Source organism: Orbicella faveolata, unplaced genomic scaffold, assembly GCF_042242905.1.
Source record: "Orbicella faveolata isolate gen_17 unplaced genomic scaffold, um_ofav_v1 contig_4, whole genome shotgun sequence".
NCBI classification, from domain to species: Eukaryota; Metazoa; Cnidaria; class Anthozoa; order Scleractinia; family Merulinidae; genus Orbicella; species Orbicella faveolata.
Window position 1 is genome coordinate 8,120,501 of NW_028301569.1, and position 19,162 is coordinate 8,139,662.

At 42.8% G+C, this 19,162-nt stretch overlaps 1 protein-coding gene across 1 annotated transcript; it reads left to right on the forward strand.

Moving 5' to 3' along the window:
* The first annotated feature begins 4 nt into the window (after nucleotides 1-4).
* Nucleotides 5-18,379, forward strand: LOC110061705 (uncharacterized). Its single transcript, XM_089276235.1, has 11 exons — nucleotides 5-321; nucleotides 2,652-6,701; nucleotides 7,298-7,475; nucleotides 7,800-8,085; nucleotides 8,248-8,498; nucleotides 8,741-8,969; nucleotides 9,681-10,954; nucleotides 11,609-12,730; nucleotides 13,655-15,912; nucleotides 17,414-17,531; nucleotides 18,190-18,379. Exons 2-9 carry the CDS (start codon nucleotides 2,683-2,685, stop codon nucleotides 14,657-14,659), a joined length of 8,364 nt encoding a protein of 2,787 aa, XP_089132361.1. The 5' UTR covers nucleotides 5-321; nucleotides 2,652-2,682; the 3' UTR covers nucleotides 14,660-15,912; nucleotides 17,414-17,531; nucleotides 18,190-18,379.
* The last annotated feature ends 783 nt before the right edge of the window (nucleotides 18,380-19,162 follow it).

The following is a 19,162-nucleotide window of genomic DNA, read 5'->3' on the forward strand; positions in this document are numbered from 1 at the left end:
TGTCACACGTGCTTAATTTCAGGTAGTGCGGGTGATCCCCCGGGAAGTCCCTTGATCTACTGCAGCTTTCCCGGAAGCTAACTGAATTTCCGCGAATTTCATTGTAAACAATACTGTTTTCTCGGAACTGTCAGTCGGTTCACTGAGACAGATGTTGCCTCGATTTTCAGTCGGATAAAGTTTATAGAAACGATCAAATCGAACCTGGTCGTCTGCACTTTACGTAAACTGGCCTTAGAAAGAATTTGCGACGACGTAAGCTATCGCCGATCGAGCATCGTCGCGGAATCTCAAAACCTGAGAGGGAACTGACGACAACTGGTAAGAAATTGCTTATTTCTCGCCACGGTTGCTAAGTACCTGTTTGATAATAGTTCTTTTCTTTATTTCGTTTTCTCGCTGTACTGAAATATCGCCAGACGTTAAGAAAAAGGCTTAGTAACCCTAAACTTACCTTAGCAGTGCAAATATCACTGATCGTGGGTACCGTCAGATTGAACTGCAAGATAGCATGCATCAGAGATTTTCATGATATTATTCCAAACATACATAGTCTTGATCGTAGTTAATTAAGCTTTAGCTAGCTTTGAAGATTTTGGAGACACACTCTAAAGTTATACAGATTCGAAATCCAGGAAATCGAATTGAAACTTCAGAATACTGAGACTTCAGAATAAAACTCCGTCAGAAAGATAACATGCATCAGAGATTTTCTTATTATTCCAAACAAACATAGTCTGGATCGTAGCTAAGCTTTGAAGATTTTGGAGACAAGCTCTAAAGTTGTACAGATTCGAAATCTAGGAAATCGAATCGAAACTTCAATTTAATTCGAAGGGCACATCAATTCTTATCGATCGATCGAGGCCTTTAAATCAGAAGAAAGACGGTTCTTTCATATCTGCTCATGTTTTATCGCATCCAAGAACCTGAAATGAATATATAATTTCAAAATTATCAGTAGCGACGGCCTTGGTAGGAGGGGGTGAATAGGTTTTCGGATCGACGGATATGGCCTTAAAAAGCGCAAGGATTGTGAATTTTTGCAGGAAATCGAGCGGATTCGCGGATTTTGAAAACACAGTGGATCGTCGATCAGCTGTGAATTTTGGCGCGGTTCCGGATTATGCCTGTCTTGATGTTCGGATCTTGGGTCCTACACGAAATTTGGATCATAGATCTTTCTTCAGCCTTGGTCGGTATGTTAATGAGTTCAGCCAAATTATTTCTTTTTGCGAACGACGCTCATTTAAACTCAGGTGTGAGAATGTTATTGGAATTGTACTGTGTTATAGTCATCAAGCATGTTGCCTTCTTTACTATTTGAGCGAAATCAACAATGGCATTACACTTTTACACTGCTGTTTCCGGATGTGGTTGTGGTTTCGGATTTGAACAAGAATATTGGTGGATCGACGGATTTTGGCGAAAAAAGGCACGGATCGGCGGATTTGCATATCCTTATTCACCGGCCCCTTGATAAGTACTTGTATGTCCTGTAATTCTATCGCAATCCACCAATTAAAGTCGTGAGCAGCGCGCAACTAAGCGGGAGTAGCGGGGCGATGGGTCGGGGGGGGGGGGGGGGTTGGGGGAAGGCATGGAAGCAATTGATTTTGTTCAGGCATTTTGGGCAAATTCCTCCGACAGTTTCTTGGTGACAGGGGACAAAGAAATCTTGACAGTATGGTTTGTTTACAGCAGAAAGGAAACAGGCAACCATCACCTTTTCGGCAATGCTTCAAAGTTTATTTTGAGTTAAGGAGGTGATAATTTTTGTCAGTTCTGCCATGGGAATTATGAAACATGACAAGATGTGATGGTCAGTACAAGGAAGTTAAAAACAGAACAGAAATAGGAACGCTGATAAAAGAACAGAACTTTTAAGACTTTTAACGGAAGATTATAACTCAAATAATGAACTCCGCGGTCGGGAGCAGGGGCCCTGCCCGGGGAATACTCTATAATGCAAGATATATAGTTTTGTACCGGCCTACACCACCGAGTACTAAGCCCCCTCCCTGAAAGACCTTGGAAAACCTTGATGTTAGACAGGAGTGAGGGAAATCCCCTCCCGGGACAATTTGCAACGAGGGTATCGACCTCAAAGAAAGGACGGCTTAAAAACGAATGCCTCTGATAAACCCCCCCCCCCCCCACTAAAAAAAACAATTCTCCCAAACAGTTGCCAAAATTACCGTGAAGGTACATTAACTTTACATTTTCCTCTGGAGCAGAACAGGTTTGATGGTTTCGGCAATTTTTTTTTACTTCGTGTGGCTAAAAAGCTTTTACCAAGCGAGCTTTTAAGGTCTATCGATCATTGCTCACTTGCTCGCTTAGTTTGACATTCCTTTAACTCAGTTCAGCTTTCGAAATCTACTTGAAATTTTCCATAGGTGCATTTCTCTTGATTGATTTAGATCAGGGATCAGTGATCCAAGATCGCTCGGATCATGGTACATCAGAGGAGCCGATGAATCCGTGACCAGAGTGGATTCATCGGTTCCTTTTAATACACCATGATCCGAGTGACCTTGGATCATTGATTCTGATCCAGATCACCCTAGAGGAACGCACCCTACATTTTGAATTTGTTTCCTTTAGAATCAGATTCAACTTTATTCGTTACACTTTTCAAACTCTTGCAGTGATTTTGGACCCTTTTCGATGAGCTGAACTATGGCACACAGAAATTCCCTCACTCTTTATTGTAATCATTGCCGTACTGCGCTAGCCACATCGGACTTGTTAATGCTGGCTACTATTCCACCGTCACAAACACACCTGGCCATTAGAAAGGAGAAAGAAGAACAAGCTTATGCCGAGAAAATCAGGAAAATTCCCAATCCGGACCCCAAGAGGGTCGCATTTTGCCCTTATAAAGTTCTTTGTAAACATTGCAATGATTACGTCGGGACCATCAGCATAGTCGAAGAAAATACGCTAATTTGTTTCAAGATTGAAAACGTCCATTTTAAGCGCGGTTACGAAGAAATAAGAGGGAAACGGCTAAAGCAGATTAAAGACAAACTCTTGCAGTATGGCCTAGAAGTTGTCAATGTATCTTTTTCACAACCTGTTAAACAGAACGACATCCCATCGGAACCTCTCGTATATTGTGATATAAACGAGCTCACTACGGAGGAAATCCAGTCTTTGACGAAACAGGTCCCTCGAGGATATCAGCACGAGCTCTTTCTGCAAGCCTTACACGGAAACACGCTGGTCTACCTGCCCACGGGCTCGGGAAAAACTCTGATTGCGGCAATGGTGCTGAGCTGTATGAAGAAACTGAATCCAAACAAATTAATGGTGTTTCTGGTGGACCGCATTCCCCTCGTCTACCAACAGAGCGACTACGTCAAGTCTCAGGTCCCGGATCTAAGAGTGGAGATCTTAGCGGGAGATATCGGGCGTTTTCCGGGCGATAAATCTCGTTGGATATCCACCGTCCAGGCACTGACTGAAAACAAGATCGACCTTCTTGTTATGACCCATCAGATTCTGCTTAACTTGATGAGTGGTGATTGTCCAGTGCTGCGCATGTCAAACATCTCCGTTTTCGTTTTCGATGAAGCTCACCACTGCCTTGGAAATCACTGCTACAATCAAATCATGAGAGATTTCTACAAAGGTACAAGCAATAGATTCAAGCCTTTGGTGCTGGCGCTGACCGCGTCCCCCGCAGGCGCAGACACACCGCAAGCCACGTCAACTAAACTGGAAGAGCTGTTGTCAAATCTTTCCGCATCTGCGCGCATGCCTGTGCGATCAACGGATTTGGAGGTGTACTGGAACCGACCAGAAACGGCATACGAGGTGGTTTCCATGAACACAAAGCAACAGTTATTACAATCATATGTTGAGACATACCTCACTTCCTTGACAGTACTAATCGAAATGGAAGCCAAATGCCCACGTGCGCTTGATAAACTGCACGTGCTCAAACCAAACTATCGCGGTGCTTTGCGCAAGTTGATTGAACGTTGCTATGGTGACAAGAACCGAGTGAAGGGCCTGGCACTAGGTGAGCACGCCATGCATATGCTCAGCGTGATTGAGGTGAATAACATTTTGGGCAACGAGTATGCAGTTGAATGCCTTGAGGAGTGCATCAGACAACTGCAACAGGCTACGTCCCCCATGGAACAACTCAAAAAGAGGCTTATCGGTCGTTCGGAGCAGCTGAGAGCTTTGGAATCTTCAATCGCAAACTTGAGGAGAGTGTCAAAATTTTTCTCCTCCAGTGACAGGTATCAACACCTCACCAAAGAGCTTCGGAATTTCATCCGTCGGGTTGAAATGGACCAGACCTCTAGAGGAATCATCTTTGTCAAGATGAGGAAGACTGCTTACAAGCTCTGCGAACGGCTGAGACAAGAAACTGGAATTGCCGAAGGGCTGAACCCAGCCTTCCTCGTCGGCCACGGACAGGGAAGCGATGGAATGGACTGGAGAGGAGAGCAAGAGGAAATCCTTAAGAAGTTTAGATCAGGCGAGGTTAAACTGCTTGTTAGCACGAACGTGTTAGAGGAGGGACTGGACGTACCGGTTTGTAACCTGGTTATCCGGTTTGACAGCGCGATGACGTTGCGGGCGCTTGTGCAGAGCCGCGGGCGCGCGTCCCGCCGACCCGATAGCCGTTTCGTGGTGATCTGCAGTGACCCCAGTGAGCAGACGAACGCATCTGATGCGATCAGAAAGGAACAGAACATGGAACAAGCCATGAAACTGCGACAGTATTACACGAATCGCTCTCAAGCGATTTCATTCGGATGTCAGGTGCAGAAACTTGACTTGAGCCAAAAGTTACTTGATCCAGTGGAGCCCCTGAGAATGACATGCGCGGAAGAGGAACCGGAACCGGAAGCTGAAGATGACGATATGGAAAATGAGTACAGCGTGGAGACAATGACTATCCATCACAGAGGAGAGAGCCTCGCAGCTGAAGGACCAAGAAAAAGAAGGAAAAAAAGAGTTCCTAATGTCCGGATTGCCATCCAGAACGCCATCTTGGGAGGAACCAACAGTGAGGAAATTGGCGAACTGATCAAATACTTCGAAAACTATTTTGAAGTAAAATCATTAACGACAGAAAACGCGGACGTTGATGCCCCTGAGGTTGGTGCTTCACCAAGTAAGGACAGCGCGCGTGAGACAATGCTCTCTTCTAGCGTACTTCGCCTACTGCTCGAGCCACTTGAAGATCAAAGATTTCGTAAGAAAGAAAAATTCTTCACTCATGTTGTTCAATCTTGGTGTTCTCGTCCCAGCCCGTTCCGAGCCCAAACGGAGAAACTCTGGTTGCGTCGCGATGAGCCCGCACAGAATCAAAAGTATTCTAAACCCGTGCTTGTCATCAAGCCAGACGCCATGTTCCTGGGGTACTTTTTAAATCAAGCGTATTTCTGTAAGCACTGGCCCCTTAGCTCAGCTAAGCTGGAGAACATTCGCGTCGCGTTCGAGCATGATCTACGAACGATGCTGATTTGCTTCACGGTGCCGAACCCATCCAGTCAGTGGAAAGCTGATCTATACAAGCTCCAGGTTCGCTACAGCGAGCTCCAAGAATTCGTATTGGTCGACAAGCGGAGTCCATCTTCAACTCACGAGGTCTTCATCTCACTGAGGCATCCCCCGCGCATTTTCAAAGCCAAGAATTTCATCAGGAAAGAGCAAGATGATGAAGAAAACGACTTTGAAGACTGGTACTTCGAGGACAACGAGTACGACTTCGATTTTGATGACTTTCGTGACTTCGACGACGACTTCTCGAGTGATTCCGAAGATGATCAAGCGACTACCGAAGCCAACCGTAACAGCGCCGAAAGTGCTGCCGAAGACGATCGCGAAGCTCTTCTGACGAGTTCGGATGTCGCAAGTATTGATGACGTGGTAAACTGGGAGCGAGTGACTGAGATCGAAGATAGCGGAGAAGCTTTCGGTTCGTGTTGGGTGTACAATTTCACTTTCAAAGCCAGCGCATGGGAAGAGATTGAAGAAGCGCTCAGAAGCATTGCCAAGTTTGACAAGAAGTCCTTTTACCTTCGCATGCACAAGGCTTTTAGAAGACTACCAGTGGTAGAAATACCCAAGGAACTCCCTTTTCACGTCAAATATGCAACCCAGTGTGTCCTGAACTTCTTTCCTTTCGTCAAGGGAAGAATCACAGCCAAGTTCGCCAATTTGCTTGGAAGCAAACCTGAAAAAGTGGCGTTGATTGCCCTGGAGAGACTAGCTGCGGCGCTCCAGAAGAATTCGTTCTGCGATCCAGAAGCCAAGCTTAAAACTCTGCTTGACGAAATGAATTTTAAATCGGGCGGAATCCCAAAGCAACTTCTTCCTGCGCAATGCGCCATGATCAAACGAATGGTTATCACACCGACTCGCTTGCTGTTCTACACACCGGAAGTCATGTCAAAGAACCGCGTGCTCAGACAGTACAACACTGATCAATTTCTCTGCGTGAATGTGCGCGACGAAGACTTCTCGAAGCTTTCTGCAGCCGGCGGTGCCATTGACAATGTGTTGGAGCGTGTGAGACGGACTTTGGATAGCGGAGTGATCGCGGGCGGCGATCGATTTCTTTACCTTGGTTCCTCCAACAGTCAGCTACGTAACCACGGCTGCTGGTTTGTTCGGCCCAGTCCACACCCGGATGAGATACGCGACTGGATGGGAGATTTCAGCAAGATAAGGTATTAATACTAATTTAAAGGTTGCCTTATATCAGTATAGCTATAACAGGAAATTAGATGTGCTTCACTGTTAGTGCAGTTACATGTGAGAGAAAACTCAAGAGGACATCGGTACATCAAACGCTAATCAAATGCGGTCAAATTTCAGTTAATTCACGTTAAATTAAAGCCAAATCGTGAAATTAAGTTTTTTAATCCAATATCCCGCCTACATTTTGAGTCACGATTGTAATGAATTCATATTCTTTTAAGGTCCACTCTACATCTTATGAGGTATAATTTAAGTTTAAAAAAGTTGAACGCGCACAGCGTGTTGAATAATATTAACATGATTGATGGATTCCCAGTTTTGCTGAACGGGAGATGAGTGGGGAAACTTATTACGATCGTCAAGACGAGAAGACATATGAAAGGATGTGATTTGCACCCAGGTTAGAAGAAGATCTTTCTTGCGCAGAGTTCGCCAGGTATCAGTCGTGCGAGTAACGGTTAAAAGGTATTTAGATTACCCCTAAGAACTTCTGCAGGCAACCAGGTAAAAGCTTGAAATCTCTTGGTTTAGATCCAGCTTAAAAAGAGTAATCATTTTTCTTTAGGTGCGTAGCCACATTCATGGCCCGTATGGGACAGTGTTTCTCGACATCCTTGGATGCTATTGGCATAGACGTCAATGAAGGAACATCTTGGGATATGGATGATGACGTCAAAACATTCAATGGGGCTTACTGCTTCTCGGATGGCGTGGGGAGAATTTCGGAATCCCTTGTGCGTCAGGTGAGAATTCAAACTTACAAGCTTTGCAGAAAAAGAGATGTTTATCAAAACGTACTGGAAGATATTAAGCCAGGTAACCGAAGGTTCAAATTGGTTAATGCCGTTGAGAGCTTGAAGTCCTGACTAAGTTGAACGGAAAAATCAAAATTAAAACACTAACATCACGTTCTTTTTTTTTAAAGACCACCGGGCGTCAGTTTGGGTCTTTTAGTTTTGTTTCGTTTCGTTTCTATTTCTGTTCTAAACATCAATCACCAAATAATAGAGTTTAAAAAAATTCCCAAAAATTAAGTGTATCATTGAAATGCCCTTTCCTTTACCCAGGTTGCCAAAAAGATAGCCAAAGATTTCGTTCCTTCTGCAATCCAAGTTCGGTTTGCTGGCTGCAAAGGAGTTCTGACCGTGGATCCCAGGCTCCCAGGCAAAAAAGCGGTGTTTCGTCCGAGCATGCGTAAATTTGAGAGCAGTCACCGACGTCTTGAGGTGCTACAGACCTCTCGTCCCCAGGTCGTTTTCTTAAATCACCAGCTCGTCATGCTATTGTCCAACCTTGGTATCCCGGATGATGTTTTCATGAATTTGCAACGCAACATGTTGGACAAACTGGCAGGTGAGAGAAAGGGAAGGAAATCTGGGAAGAGTGTAAAACGAAAATACCGTGTGATAGCAGTGACAACGCTGTCGAAGACTCAAAGACGTGAGGGTCTGGTAAAGAAAAAAGTTACTCCACCCCTGTTGGTACTAATTCGTTTTACTTTCTTTTGTTTCTTAGGAATGCTGGTCGATGAACGCCTGGCTGCTCAGCAGATGACGTCAGGGGCCAAGACTGGCATCGCTTACATGAGCCTGTCTCAAGCAGGAATACAGCTGACCACTGAACCGTTTTTCAAGTCCATGTTGGTAGCACTTTACAAGGATCGCATGCAAAATCTACTGAGTCGAGCCCGCATTCTTCTGCCACCAGCGGAGGCTCGCCTTATGATTGGTGTCATGGATGAAACGGGAACCTTACAGCCAGGCGAGGTTAGAATGGACCAATTTCGATACATTAAAATTCAGCCTAAAACAATAGACCTCAGTGCGAGGTTCTGGGGAATAACCACAGAGTTTGTGGGTTTTTTTCCCCGGAGCCTCGTGGTGAGGTCTATTGTTTCAGGCTGAATTTTAATATATCCAAATTGGTCTATTAAAAGCAATCTTCGGACATCACAGAAACAAAACATATTTGTGATACTCAAATTTGAAATTTTCTTAATACTTTTCAGGTGTTCGTGCAGTATTCCGCTATTTCCAGCAACCCTGATCGCGAAGGAGAATTCAGTAAGACTACAAAACATCTCCTCACAGGACCCGTGGTGGTGACGAGAAATCCGTGTCTACATCCGGGAGATGTGAGACTGCTGACCGCAGTACACGCGCCTGAACTCGTTCATTTGGTGGACTGTATTGTGTTTCCGAGTCATGGGCCACGTCCCCACCCTAGTGAGATGGCAGGTATTGCAGTCATTAAATGATCATTTATTAACATTTACTCCAGAGTAGTAAATAAACAAGTAAATAATTAATAAAAATCCTGATACTCAAGTGATCCCCGGTTCCAAACATAAATTCTCCTTACTGGTTACGTAACATTCTTTTGATGGTGATTCTGAGAATTTGGTACTACTCATCAAAGCTGTGTCCTCTAGTTGATGATTTCTTTATTCTCATCACCTCTGTGCTAAAAACCGTTCTGATATCCTAAGGAGAAACTAGGTAATGATCACTCTTGAAACTAACCTGTTGCTGGTTAAAAACAACAGTCACAACAGTCCAGGGTCCCAGCTGCTCCAAGGCTGGATAACGCTATCCACCGGATAAATCATTATCCAGTGGATAAGTGTTAACAAAACGAACCACGCTATCCGCTGGATAGGGATTTATCCAGTGGATAGCGTTACCTACCTTTCGAACAACTCGGGCCAGTTTCCTCACTGTCTATTGTTCGTTTTATTATGATTTAGTCAGCTAGTTTCTAGGCCTCGATATTTCGCCGCGGTCAATCTGTTTCGGCTCACGTGGTCCGAGCGTTCGTCTCCGTTACATCACCGAAATGAAGAAACTGCGAGGGCCTGGGAAAAAGCCGTACAGAAACTAAGCAAATTATTTAGCATGCATATTTATCAATTTATAATTGATCATTTATTAGTGTTTTTTTTTTGTAAGGTGGAGACCTGGATGGCGATTTGTATTTTGTTTGCTGGAAGAAAGAGCTTTTGCCGCGAAGAAAACTCTTTCCACCAATGAACTATGAAGCACTTCCAAAAAATGAAGTTCTAGGAACAATTACAGTCAGTCACATGACCGCGTTTGTAGCCGAGTACATCAAGTTTGACCAGCTAGGTGTGATTGACAACGCGCACAAGGCGCAGGCCGATTCTCACGAGGGAGGGGTGGAGTCGTCGCTTTGTCTTGAACTGGCGGAGCTCCATTCACAAGCTGTTGATGCTCCGAAGACTGGAAAGTGGACAGAATTGCCTAAAGAAGCAAAAGTGTCAGTTTTCCCCGATTTCATGATGAAATCCGACAAACCCAGTTACCCTTCGGACAAGGTTTTGGGAAAACTCTATCGCGAGTGCAGGGCATTTAAGGACAGCATCGCCCGTGAGGTCCCTCTTAAGAAGCCGCATATCATACCCTACCTGTTAGTGCCCAACTTCCAGAAGTACCAAGAGGAGGCGAAGGAGCTTTATGACGAGTACTCCAGCCAGCTCCTCACGCTGATGAACCTGTACGGAATTGAGACTGAAGCTGAGCTGCTATCGGGCTGTTTTCTTAAACTACATTCTCGACTCGGAAGGGAAAAAGTCGAGATCGCTGAAATCGTCAGCCGCATTATGACCACAATACGCAGAAATTTTCGGAGCAGGTTCTTCAAAGAGTTTGACTTGGACGAAGAAAGCCGAGAAGCCGTCGAGGTCATTTCCGAAGAAATGCAACGGAAAGCATCAGCGTGGTATTTTGTTGCATACAGTCACAAACAAGCGACGAATGCGGCAGAAAGTGACCCGGATGAAGCCCATTCAAAGCAGTTCCTGAGCTTTCCTTGGCTCGTTGATGACGTCATGCTGTCAATCAGAATGAGAGAAACCTTTGAAGTGCAAGAGTCGCAAAGCATCGTGGCATCTATTAGCGAGAGTGTTTTCAAGGTGTTTGAAGAGGAACGCCACGCCCTTTTACAAAGTTTTCAAGACAGGCTTCAGAAAAAGAACTTCATATCCAGTGCGATGCCAGGCTTCAGTGTGGCCATGTTTGGTTCTTCAGCAACGCTTCTCTTCCGACCAGATTCTGACCTTGACCTTTGCGTGCTAGATCCCAGGCTGATCGCTCAGCACAGTGAACTGGGTCGAGACGAGCAGATCGCTTTATTGAAAACGTTGTACCCAGTAATGAAAAAGCTGTTCAAACATGCACGACTGGTGGAAGCCGCTAAAGTGCCGGTGAGCTTTTTTCTTCTGTTACTTTTCATTTGCTTAACCCACGACTCTAGAATCTGTCTGTGCTAATAGTGACTGATTCTCTTCGGTACCAGTTCAAAACACTCGTTTAGTTTTCCCAAGTTGATTTAAAAGTTCGCGAACCTTTTCAAACGTTACTGGTTTCGTAAATACTCTTTTACTTTGGCCATTGTAGCTTAACAAGAAATAAAACGCATTGTTGGAAAACAAAAATTACATCTTCATATATGTTGAAAAGTTTTGCATATCAAAAAAAAAACGCTAACTAGTAAAGTTAGTTTGCATGCCTTTCTAAAATGCAAATATTCCAGCTTCTGTCATTTTTATTTTTCCTCAAATATTGATTAGTTACTTATCTTGAATTTAAGTTTGGTTGTTACTTCTATTCTCGACGGTCAGTTCTAAAGATGTACGTTGAAGAATATGAGACGCAAAGTAAAACGATATAATTTTTGTTTTCCAGCTGCGTTTTATTGTCATGTTTATCACCGCAGTTTCCGCGTTATTTCTTGGTAACTGTTGTAACTATAGATTTTAGTTTAACTTTAAGCCTCCTATGATGGTTTTTACCGCTTTTAGGGGTATCTAATTAAAGCATTAAAACTCTTTATCTTACTTATATGCATTGAATCTCAGGTGATTTCTTGTGACAATCCTGCCAAACGAGCTGGTCCTTTAGCGAACGTAACAGGCGATCTTTCGGCTTCCTGGGATGGTCTCCTCAAAGCCATTGTGCTATCAAGCTACATCAAGTCGTACCCAGGCCTCTTGCCAGTTCTTCGTCTCCTCCTTAACTGGGGTCACGTGACGGGGCTCGCGGGGCATGGTGTTGATGCAGGCATCAAGTCCAACGTTTTGGTATTCCTGTTGCTTATTTTCTGCGTTTCAAAGAATCTGGTACAGAATTTCAACATGGAAAATGTCTGGACACGTTGTTTCCTGATTTCAACTGGCCAAGTGACCGACGCAGTTCACATTCAGGAATGGCAGCAAGTTCTAGCTTCGTTACCCACACTGGAATCTTCGGAGAACCAAAACAACGTCACGTCAGTTACAATCGGCGATGAACAAATTGGTGAGATTCTGCTGACGTTTTTCCAAGCCTACAACTCAACTCTCGACATGGATATCCCACAGCCCTTTGCATCATTACTGGGCGTGACTAAACTAGCAGAGCTGCTGGACACAGAGCATCTGCGCCTGCTGAAGGAACACATGCAGCGTGCGTTCCATCTGTTAGCTCTTTACGGGGACGTTGAAGTGCTTCTGACCGTCAGCGCATCCGAGGTCGACCGCGTAATTTTCTTATCAGAGGCGCTATCCTACACCATGGCGGGCTCGGAGAGGCATAACGCCTTCGAGTTGTCAAAGAAGACTGGTGCAAGAGTAACCATACGTCCCAGTCTCCCTGGGTCAGGATTTGGCCTTGTTCTTCAAGCTATTGGTACCGAGTCTGCTGTGGCGTCAGTGGAAAGGGCTCTGAACGCCATGGCGACGCAGGCCTTGCGAAACAAGGCAGCCATTATGTCGGTGTGTTTCGTGAAGGAAGCCAAGCACATGTTGATGGAAGGATGTCTTAGTGATGACGATCGCATCACCTTGGTACCCTACTACGGCAATCATCACCCCACCCATGACAGTCTGGCTTTGTACGTGCCTATGCTGGCAAACCCGAGGTCCGGCCTTAGCAGGATTGGAGCGGCGTTCACTCGATTTGAGTTCCTCGGTTTCAAAGAGAAGTTTCTCACACAAGTAGAGGTATATACGGAACCATAATAAACTAATTTCTTCAAAAACTGCAGAGGTTGAAGTTAACTTTTCTTTTGTTTATTTAACTGCCTCGTATCCCGCGAATTGTCTCAGCTTATTGTTGCTTGGTGTTGTTATCAATTGCATGTCGTAAAACCGAAACCAAAGTTATCACTCTAGCCAATCACAAAATACGCAGACAATACAAAGAGCCAATCAAAACTCGAAGTAAACACATGTAGCTGACGCGAGGCGCGGGAAAAAGCGTGCGAGCGTGTATCGATTGGTTTTGATCTTACTTCTGATTGGATGAGAAAATGGCCCACGTTTTATTAGCCAATCATGTGGCGTATTAATGGCAAACCAAGGTAAATGCGAATTACTTCCGACACTCATGTGAAAATGGCTCTAAGCCAGCAGCTTAAAAACTGAGTAACAACTATATATTAAAGAAAGATCTTGGTAGAGCTTGGTAGAGTTATGTTATGTTAGTTATGTCGAATCTTAGTTTTACGATAACTGCAGGAATTCTCGCGTGCTCATTGGCTAATTTTCATTGTCAATAACCGGACGGACACATGAAGTTATAATTTATGCAATGCGTCAACGTGCGAGAGCGGACAATTTGACAATTTGTTATCGTAAAAAACTAATTGAAGTCAGTTTCTCATGTGTCTGACCTGTTATTGAGAATGACTTTCGTCATAACATTGTCAAACTAGTCTGCGGATCCACTCGGCTATCGCTTCGTGGATCCACAGCTACTTTGACAATGTTGTGACGAAATTCATGATCAATAACAGGACAGACGCATGAAAAGCTGACGTCAATTTGTTAAACTTCTGTCCAGCAGGGGAGAAAAATAAAGTCTGTCTACCAAGGTTGCTATCAAAGTTTTTTTCACTTTGGTTTTTGCTATTTCTTTTTCCTCAGGTGATAGAAAGAGATTTTGTCCCTTCAATACATGGCGAAATGGAATTTGCCGTGCACTTTGGACGCATTTACGTCTTGAATATCCCAAAGTCATTCACCGAAGACACAGAATCTCCAACTGTGAGAGTGTTTCAAACAAATTTATCGCGAGGTTACAAACCTCGACCAAGCGTGCTTTCCCCAACGAGGAGCAACAGGAAGTACGGCAAGAAAAATTTCAACCCTGCTAAAGGCCGCAACTACAAGAAGAGAAAGGGCAACGAGTTAGGAGAAGACGGCAAGAAGACTCCAAAGGAGAAGGCATCTCGAAGCTCTTTTTTTACGGTCGTTTCTTCGCAGGAGAAGATCGCGAGTTTTCTGGCCCAAAGGGGATTTAAAGAAGTGCAAAGTTCGGAAATTTACTCGGTCGAAATTCACACGGATCACGAATTCTGCGTGATCACGAATAAAGATTTCTCGTTTCACGAGATCGCGTACCCCAAATTGCGCTGGTGCGCGGTCGACGTGAAAAGAGCGTGGCGCGAAAATCCCGAAGATCATGAAGTCACTGACTTGGACGGAATCGAGACTGATGTACGCTTTGTGTTACAGACCCGCCATGCCTTGCGCCCGGATGACATACGGGGAACAAGTTACGAGCAATACCGTGATACGTTGCAGTCTCAAAGTCACCCGAAGCCTTCCCGATGTCCTTTCGTGGTTAAGCCCGAGGTGTGGAAGGACGTCGCCATGATTCGTCACAAAAAGTCCCGGATGTACAAGATTGATGAGGTTATGGCGACGGGAAGCGAGTTTAGGAAATCTCTTTGTATCAGTGTGAACGAGGTAACAGAGTATTCTCGACCTACTAAGCACGCTTCCGCCTTCAGCAAGGTGTTCACACGATGGGAGGTGACAGTCAAACCAGGATTACCCAACAGTTGGAGCAACAGTGAAGCTGTGGAGAAACTACTGAGAGACATTTGGGCCTTCGCCTTTGCTTTGGCCTCTCATATGTCCGACTAGAATAAGACAAATTATGTCCAAAGCCAGAGAGAGTTTTGTCACGGCTTAAAACTAAAAACTGCCCAACCAATCGTACCAAATGTAAATACGCTGCTAGCCAATCAGAATTCGAGTTAAATAAATAAAACCCATGCCGAACGCGGGAAAATATGCAAACAATGTTATTAAAGCGCGGGAAAACACGTCCATCGCCAAGCCTAAATTCAAGAAACATTTCCTGATTGCATAATTAGAGTACGTTACCAGAGTGTTTTAAACAGTTGTGGGGCTACTTTAATGAAGACTAAACCAAAGCTAATGTAGATCAATATACAACAATTTTTAAGAGCCGCCTATTAACTTTATAGTGTGTTTCTTCAATAACGAAATACAATTCAGGTTTGTTACCTAAATAGCAACGAGAGTTCTTCCTCCCGTCTCTCCAGTAACTCAACTTAGAAATTCTATTGGACAGGTGAAGACATGCATGCCTCAATTTAATCGTCTTGTTATCAATTTAATCGTCTTTCTTAATCGTCAATTTAATCGCGTCTTTCTGTCGCGTGATAGTTGACTCGGCCTTCGTCCTCGTCAACTATCACGCGATAGAAATCTCATAATCTAATTGTTAAACAGCTTACACCTTGAGTAATGTACATGTAAATGTTAGAAAGCTTCTTTCAGTTGTTATAATAAAGTTGCTGACCAGATGAAAAGTAAGAAGTGCCTTTCACTTATTACCCTGACAAAGAACTTTAAAGTGGCGGTGAATCACAGCGGTCATACATAAATATGCATTAGTTTCTGAACACTGACACATCATCAAAAGCCAATTAGTCACCTTAGTTTCAATACAGTCGAGTTCTCCGAAGGAGAGAATTTTTCTATACATTTATAAGCGTTTTTTTCTATTCGGCTGAGCGAAGTGAAAGAGCATAGAAAGCTTCTCTGTCACAAAAATACAAAATAACATTGAAATAGGAATAAAGGAACCTCACCCGTTTGGTAAGAAAATATGCACCATGTCTGAGGGATGTTTAAAAGTAGACGGACCCCAGACGATTATGTTTTTGTAGTCAACGTGACGATGCTAACATAGAGGAATGCCTTTGTTATCCATATCACAGACCAAAGGCTAATTCAGATAATGGAATAAATTACGGGGGCCCGAAGGGGTTGAAATCACAGAGCAGCTGTCGCGGTTTTCACTCAGTACTTGAAGAAAGTGGTAATTTGTCATCGTACTGTGACCTACCACAAGTTCCAACGAAAAGGTAGGAAATAATATCAAACATTGATTCAACAAACCAAGGCAAAAGTTTTATCTCAAATGTATCACTACAGAGAGTTTTTTCCCCATTGAGGCTAAAAATTCACTCAACTTGTCTAAGCTTGAAGAACGCCTGGAACAATTTAATACCACAACCTTTCAGGAGACATTTTCACTTAATGAGTGATACTATGGAAAGGTCCTACATTAGAAAATGAATTTTAGACCTACCTTACTCGATTCATTAGTCTTTGCGATACTGTTGGCGATATAACACTAACGAAAACACATTTTCAGATCAAAGCTTAAAAGGCTAATGATATCTTATGAATTGCTAGTTGTACTATAAAGTTTTAATACAGTGGAAGCCCTCCTTGGAGCAACACTCTCGTTAGTAACTAGGCAAAACCCCGTTTGACTTGTCCTTCAAACTTAAAAAACTCTTCGTATTTTCCTTTGTTTTTACTGACTGTTTTAAGCTCTTGTTAAGAGACTTATTAAAGATTCTGATTGGCAAACGTCAACAGTCTGACAAAGGTATACAGTTGCTGATCACTGATTAACCCTAATGTGACATTGTCTAATGATATTTACTCAGCTGGAGAAAGGGTGTTACCATGAGACTGGGGTAGAAAGATTAAGGCTAACAAGTCTTCCTCCGGTTTTTCAAAGCCGGATAGCAAATGATATCCACTGAATCAATCGCCATCCAGTGGATGGGAGTTTACAAAACAAACTACGCTATTAACTTAAATAAAGTTATTATTATTATTATTATTATTATTATTATTATTATTATTATTATTATTATTATTATTATTGTCATTGTCATTGTCATTGTCATTATCATTGTTAGTTACTATTATATTATTATTATTATTATTATTATTATTATTATTATTATTTAGTAACTAGGCAGAGATGAAAATCATTCATTTGAACTGCGGAGAAAGATATGAAGACATGATTGATCATCGCAGTTATACACACAACTTAGGTACTTGTTGTGAAATTAAAGCCCGGAAAAAAATCAGGCTTGAACGGGATTCACACCCGTGACTTCTGCGATACAGGTGCATAGCACTGTACCGTTCAAACCCGTCAGTCGATACTGTTCGAGCCTGAATTCTTTTTCAGACTTTAATTCCACAACTGCTTATAAAGTTGTGCATATAACTGCGGTGATCAATCATGTCTTCAGATTGTTTTTCTGTTGCAGTATAGACAGTAAACGTACGTACGACAATGTACTCCAATCTTCAACTGTCCCTGCTGATTATAATTCTGGCAACCATTACAACGCAAGGTGCGCACCCAGAATCCCAACAGAAGAGTGAAAAACATGTTCTTGCCAAACGCAGTGAGTGTTTCTTCACGTGTATTTATGACTACCATATTATTGTTTGAATTTTGTTTTCACTAACTGTGGTTTGGACATGACAATGACAATTAAATGATTGCAGGGGTGTGACTCTTGTGTTAAACGAATGTTTTCCTCTTTACAGGGGTTTGTCTTGGGCCTATTGCGGATTGCATTAACAAAAATAAACCTTGTCCATCAGGCAAGGTGGAATGTCCTGGTTTTTCTTGTAACCGGCTTAAAGACAGATGTTGCTGCACCTAGTAAGAAACTACCGAAAACCTAACTAATATCAATTTTGTATCACCAGGGATTTTTTTTTTCTTTTCTTTCTTTGGGCGGGAGAAAGAACTACGGTCAGTCGGCTCATGTTCAACACATTTTCGCCCGCCCTCTCCCTCTACTAATGTCCCTGTTCTTTCACTCTTTTTAAAAATATAACCACAAATATTATTATGCGAGTTCCATTCTAGTTGCAGTACGATTTTAAGGACCATTACCAATGCAGGAACATTGATGAACTGTTTATAATTCCCAACACTATCTTTTTGTGCCGCTTTCAATGATGGCCGTTCAACAGGACACATGCACAATTAAGTTATACGGGCTCACACCACACAACATAATACCCTTGTGGGGAGAAACGACAGTTTGAACGAAAACATCAGTTTTCTAGACTCGGTTTACAGAAGACAGAGGCTCGGTTAGCTATACATGTACAAGCAGGGGTAATAATAGAATCGAAAACGTCTCCAGCAGTTGTTTTCGGAAAAAAATATCTTTGTTCTGGGCGACTAATTTTGCACAAAAGTGTGACACTGCTCTGAATTTCATACGCTCAAATTAAAGGGCAACCAACATTGCATCAAGTTTAATTTCTGCCCCGTGCTAATTACAACTTTAAATTTTCGTATTTTTCAGGTATCTGTGAAGGCAATAATGTCTGTTTCTCTAGATAAAATGACGGCCTGAATTTAGAAACGAGATTATGGTTGGCTGACACTAAACTGACAATGAACCCTAAAGTAATTAGATTAAATTCGGGTATTTTAAAGGCAGAACTTATATGCATAATGTAAGAAGATGATAAATAAAGGCTGTGTCATTCAAATATGTTTCGTTTATCTCTACACTTTCAATAATATTAGAAATGAAAACAGGACTGTTGGCTCAGTTTTTGGGATGAATACATACATACATACATTTCCTGCTGCTCCCTAAGCTGGGCTGATTTTAGTCCAAATTTAAAAGTGTTCCACAGTTCATCGTACAATTACAAGATTTAACTGAGAAAGTTTTATGTTGCTTTAAGAAAACCAGTATTGTCTAATGCGTATTATTTTCTCCAACTTCGTGACCCGTTCTAGATATTAAAATTAAACACTAAGAGTAGCAAGTTGACCATACGCATCAGAAACCTTTATGATGTCAATAAAACTACTTTTATATTTTTCAACTGAGAGACATTTTAATCTACAATGCACGTTACATTCCCCTCTCCCTTCTATAACAGGCAAACGTCCTGTGTTTGGCTACAGAGTGTTTTTATTGCGCGCCTACAATGTAGTGACTACAACGCAAACATTATTTCCAGGCTAATAAACATTGCGTCAGTCGAACGCATCTGCTCCTGTCAAGGATTCAATTAATGGGTGGATTATTCATATTCACGCGACTACATTTTTCAGCCAAGCAGGAATTTTTTTTTTTACCTGGAGCCGGGCGTAATTGGTGCCTGCTATATGGGATTGACAAACTTCATTCAATAGTATACAGTTTAGCTCAGTTTAAAACGTATGAAGGCGACGGAGGCAAAGATATAGATGTTAATGAATAACGATGAAGTGCTGAAACTTTCAGTCAGTGATAAGTAAGCATGAGCTAGCTAGACAGA

Bases quoted from the DNA above. Each gene is read 5' to 3' on its own strand.
- LOC110061705 (XM_089276235.1), top strand. From the start codon at position 2,683: ATGGCACACAGAAATTCCCTCACTCTTTATTGTAATCATTGCCGTACT. The intron at 10,955-11,608 runs GTGAGCTTTTTT...ATTGAATCTCAG, and splicing joins TGGAAGCCGCTAAAGTGCCG to GTGATTTCTTGTGACAATCC. The intron at 12,731-13,654 runs GTATATACGGAA...CTTTTTCCTCAG, and splicing joins AGTTTCTCACACAAGTAGAG to GTGATAGAAAGAGATTTTGT.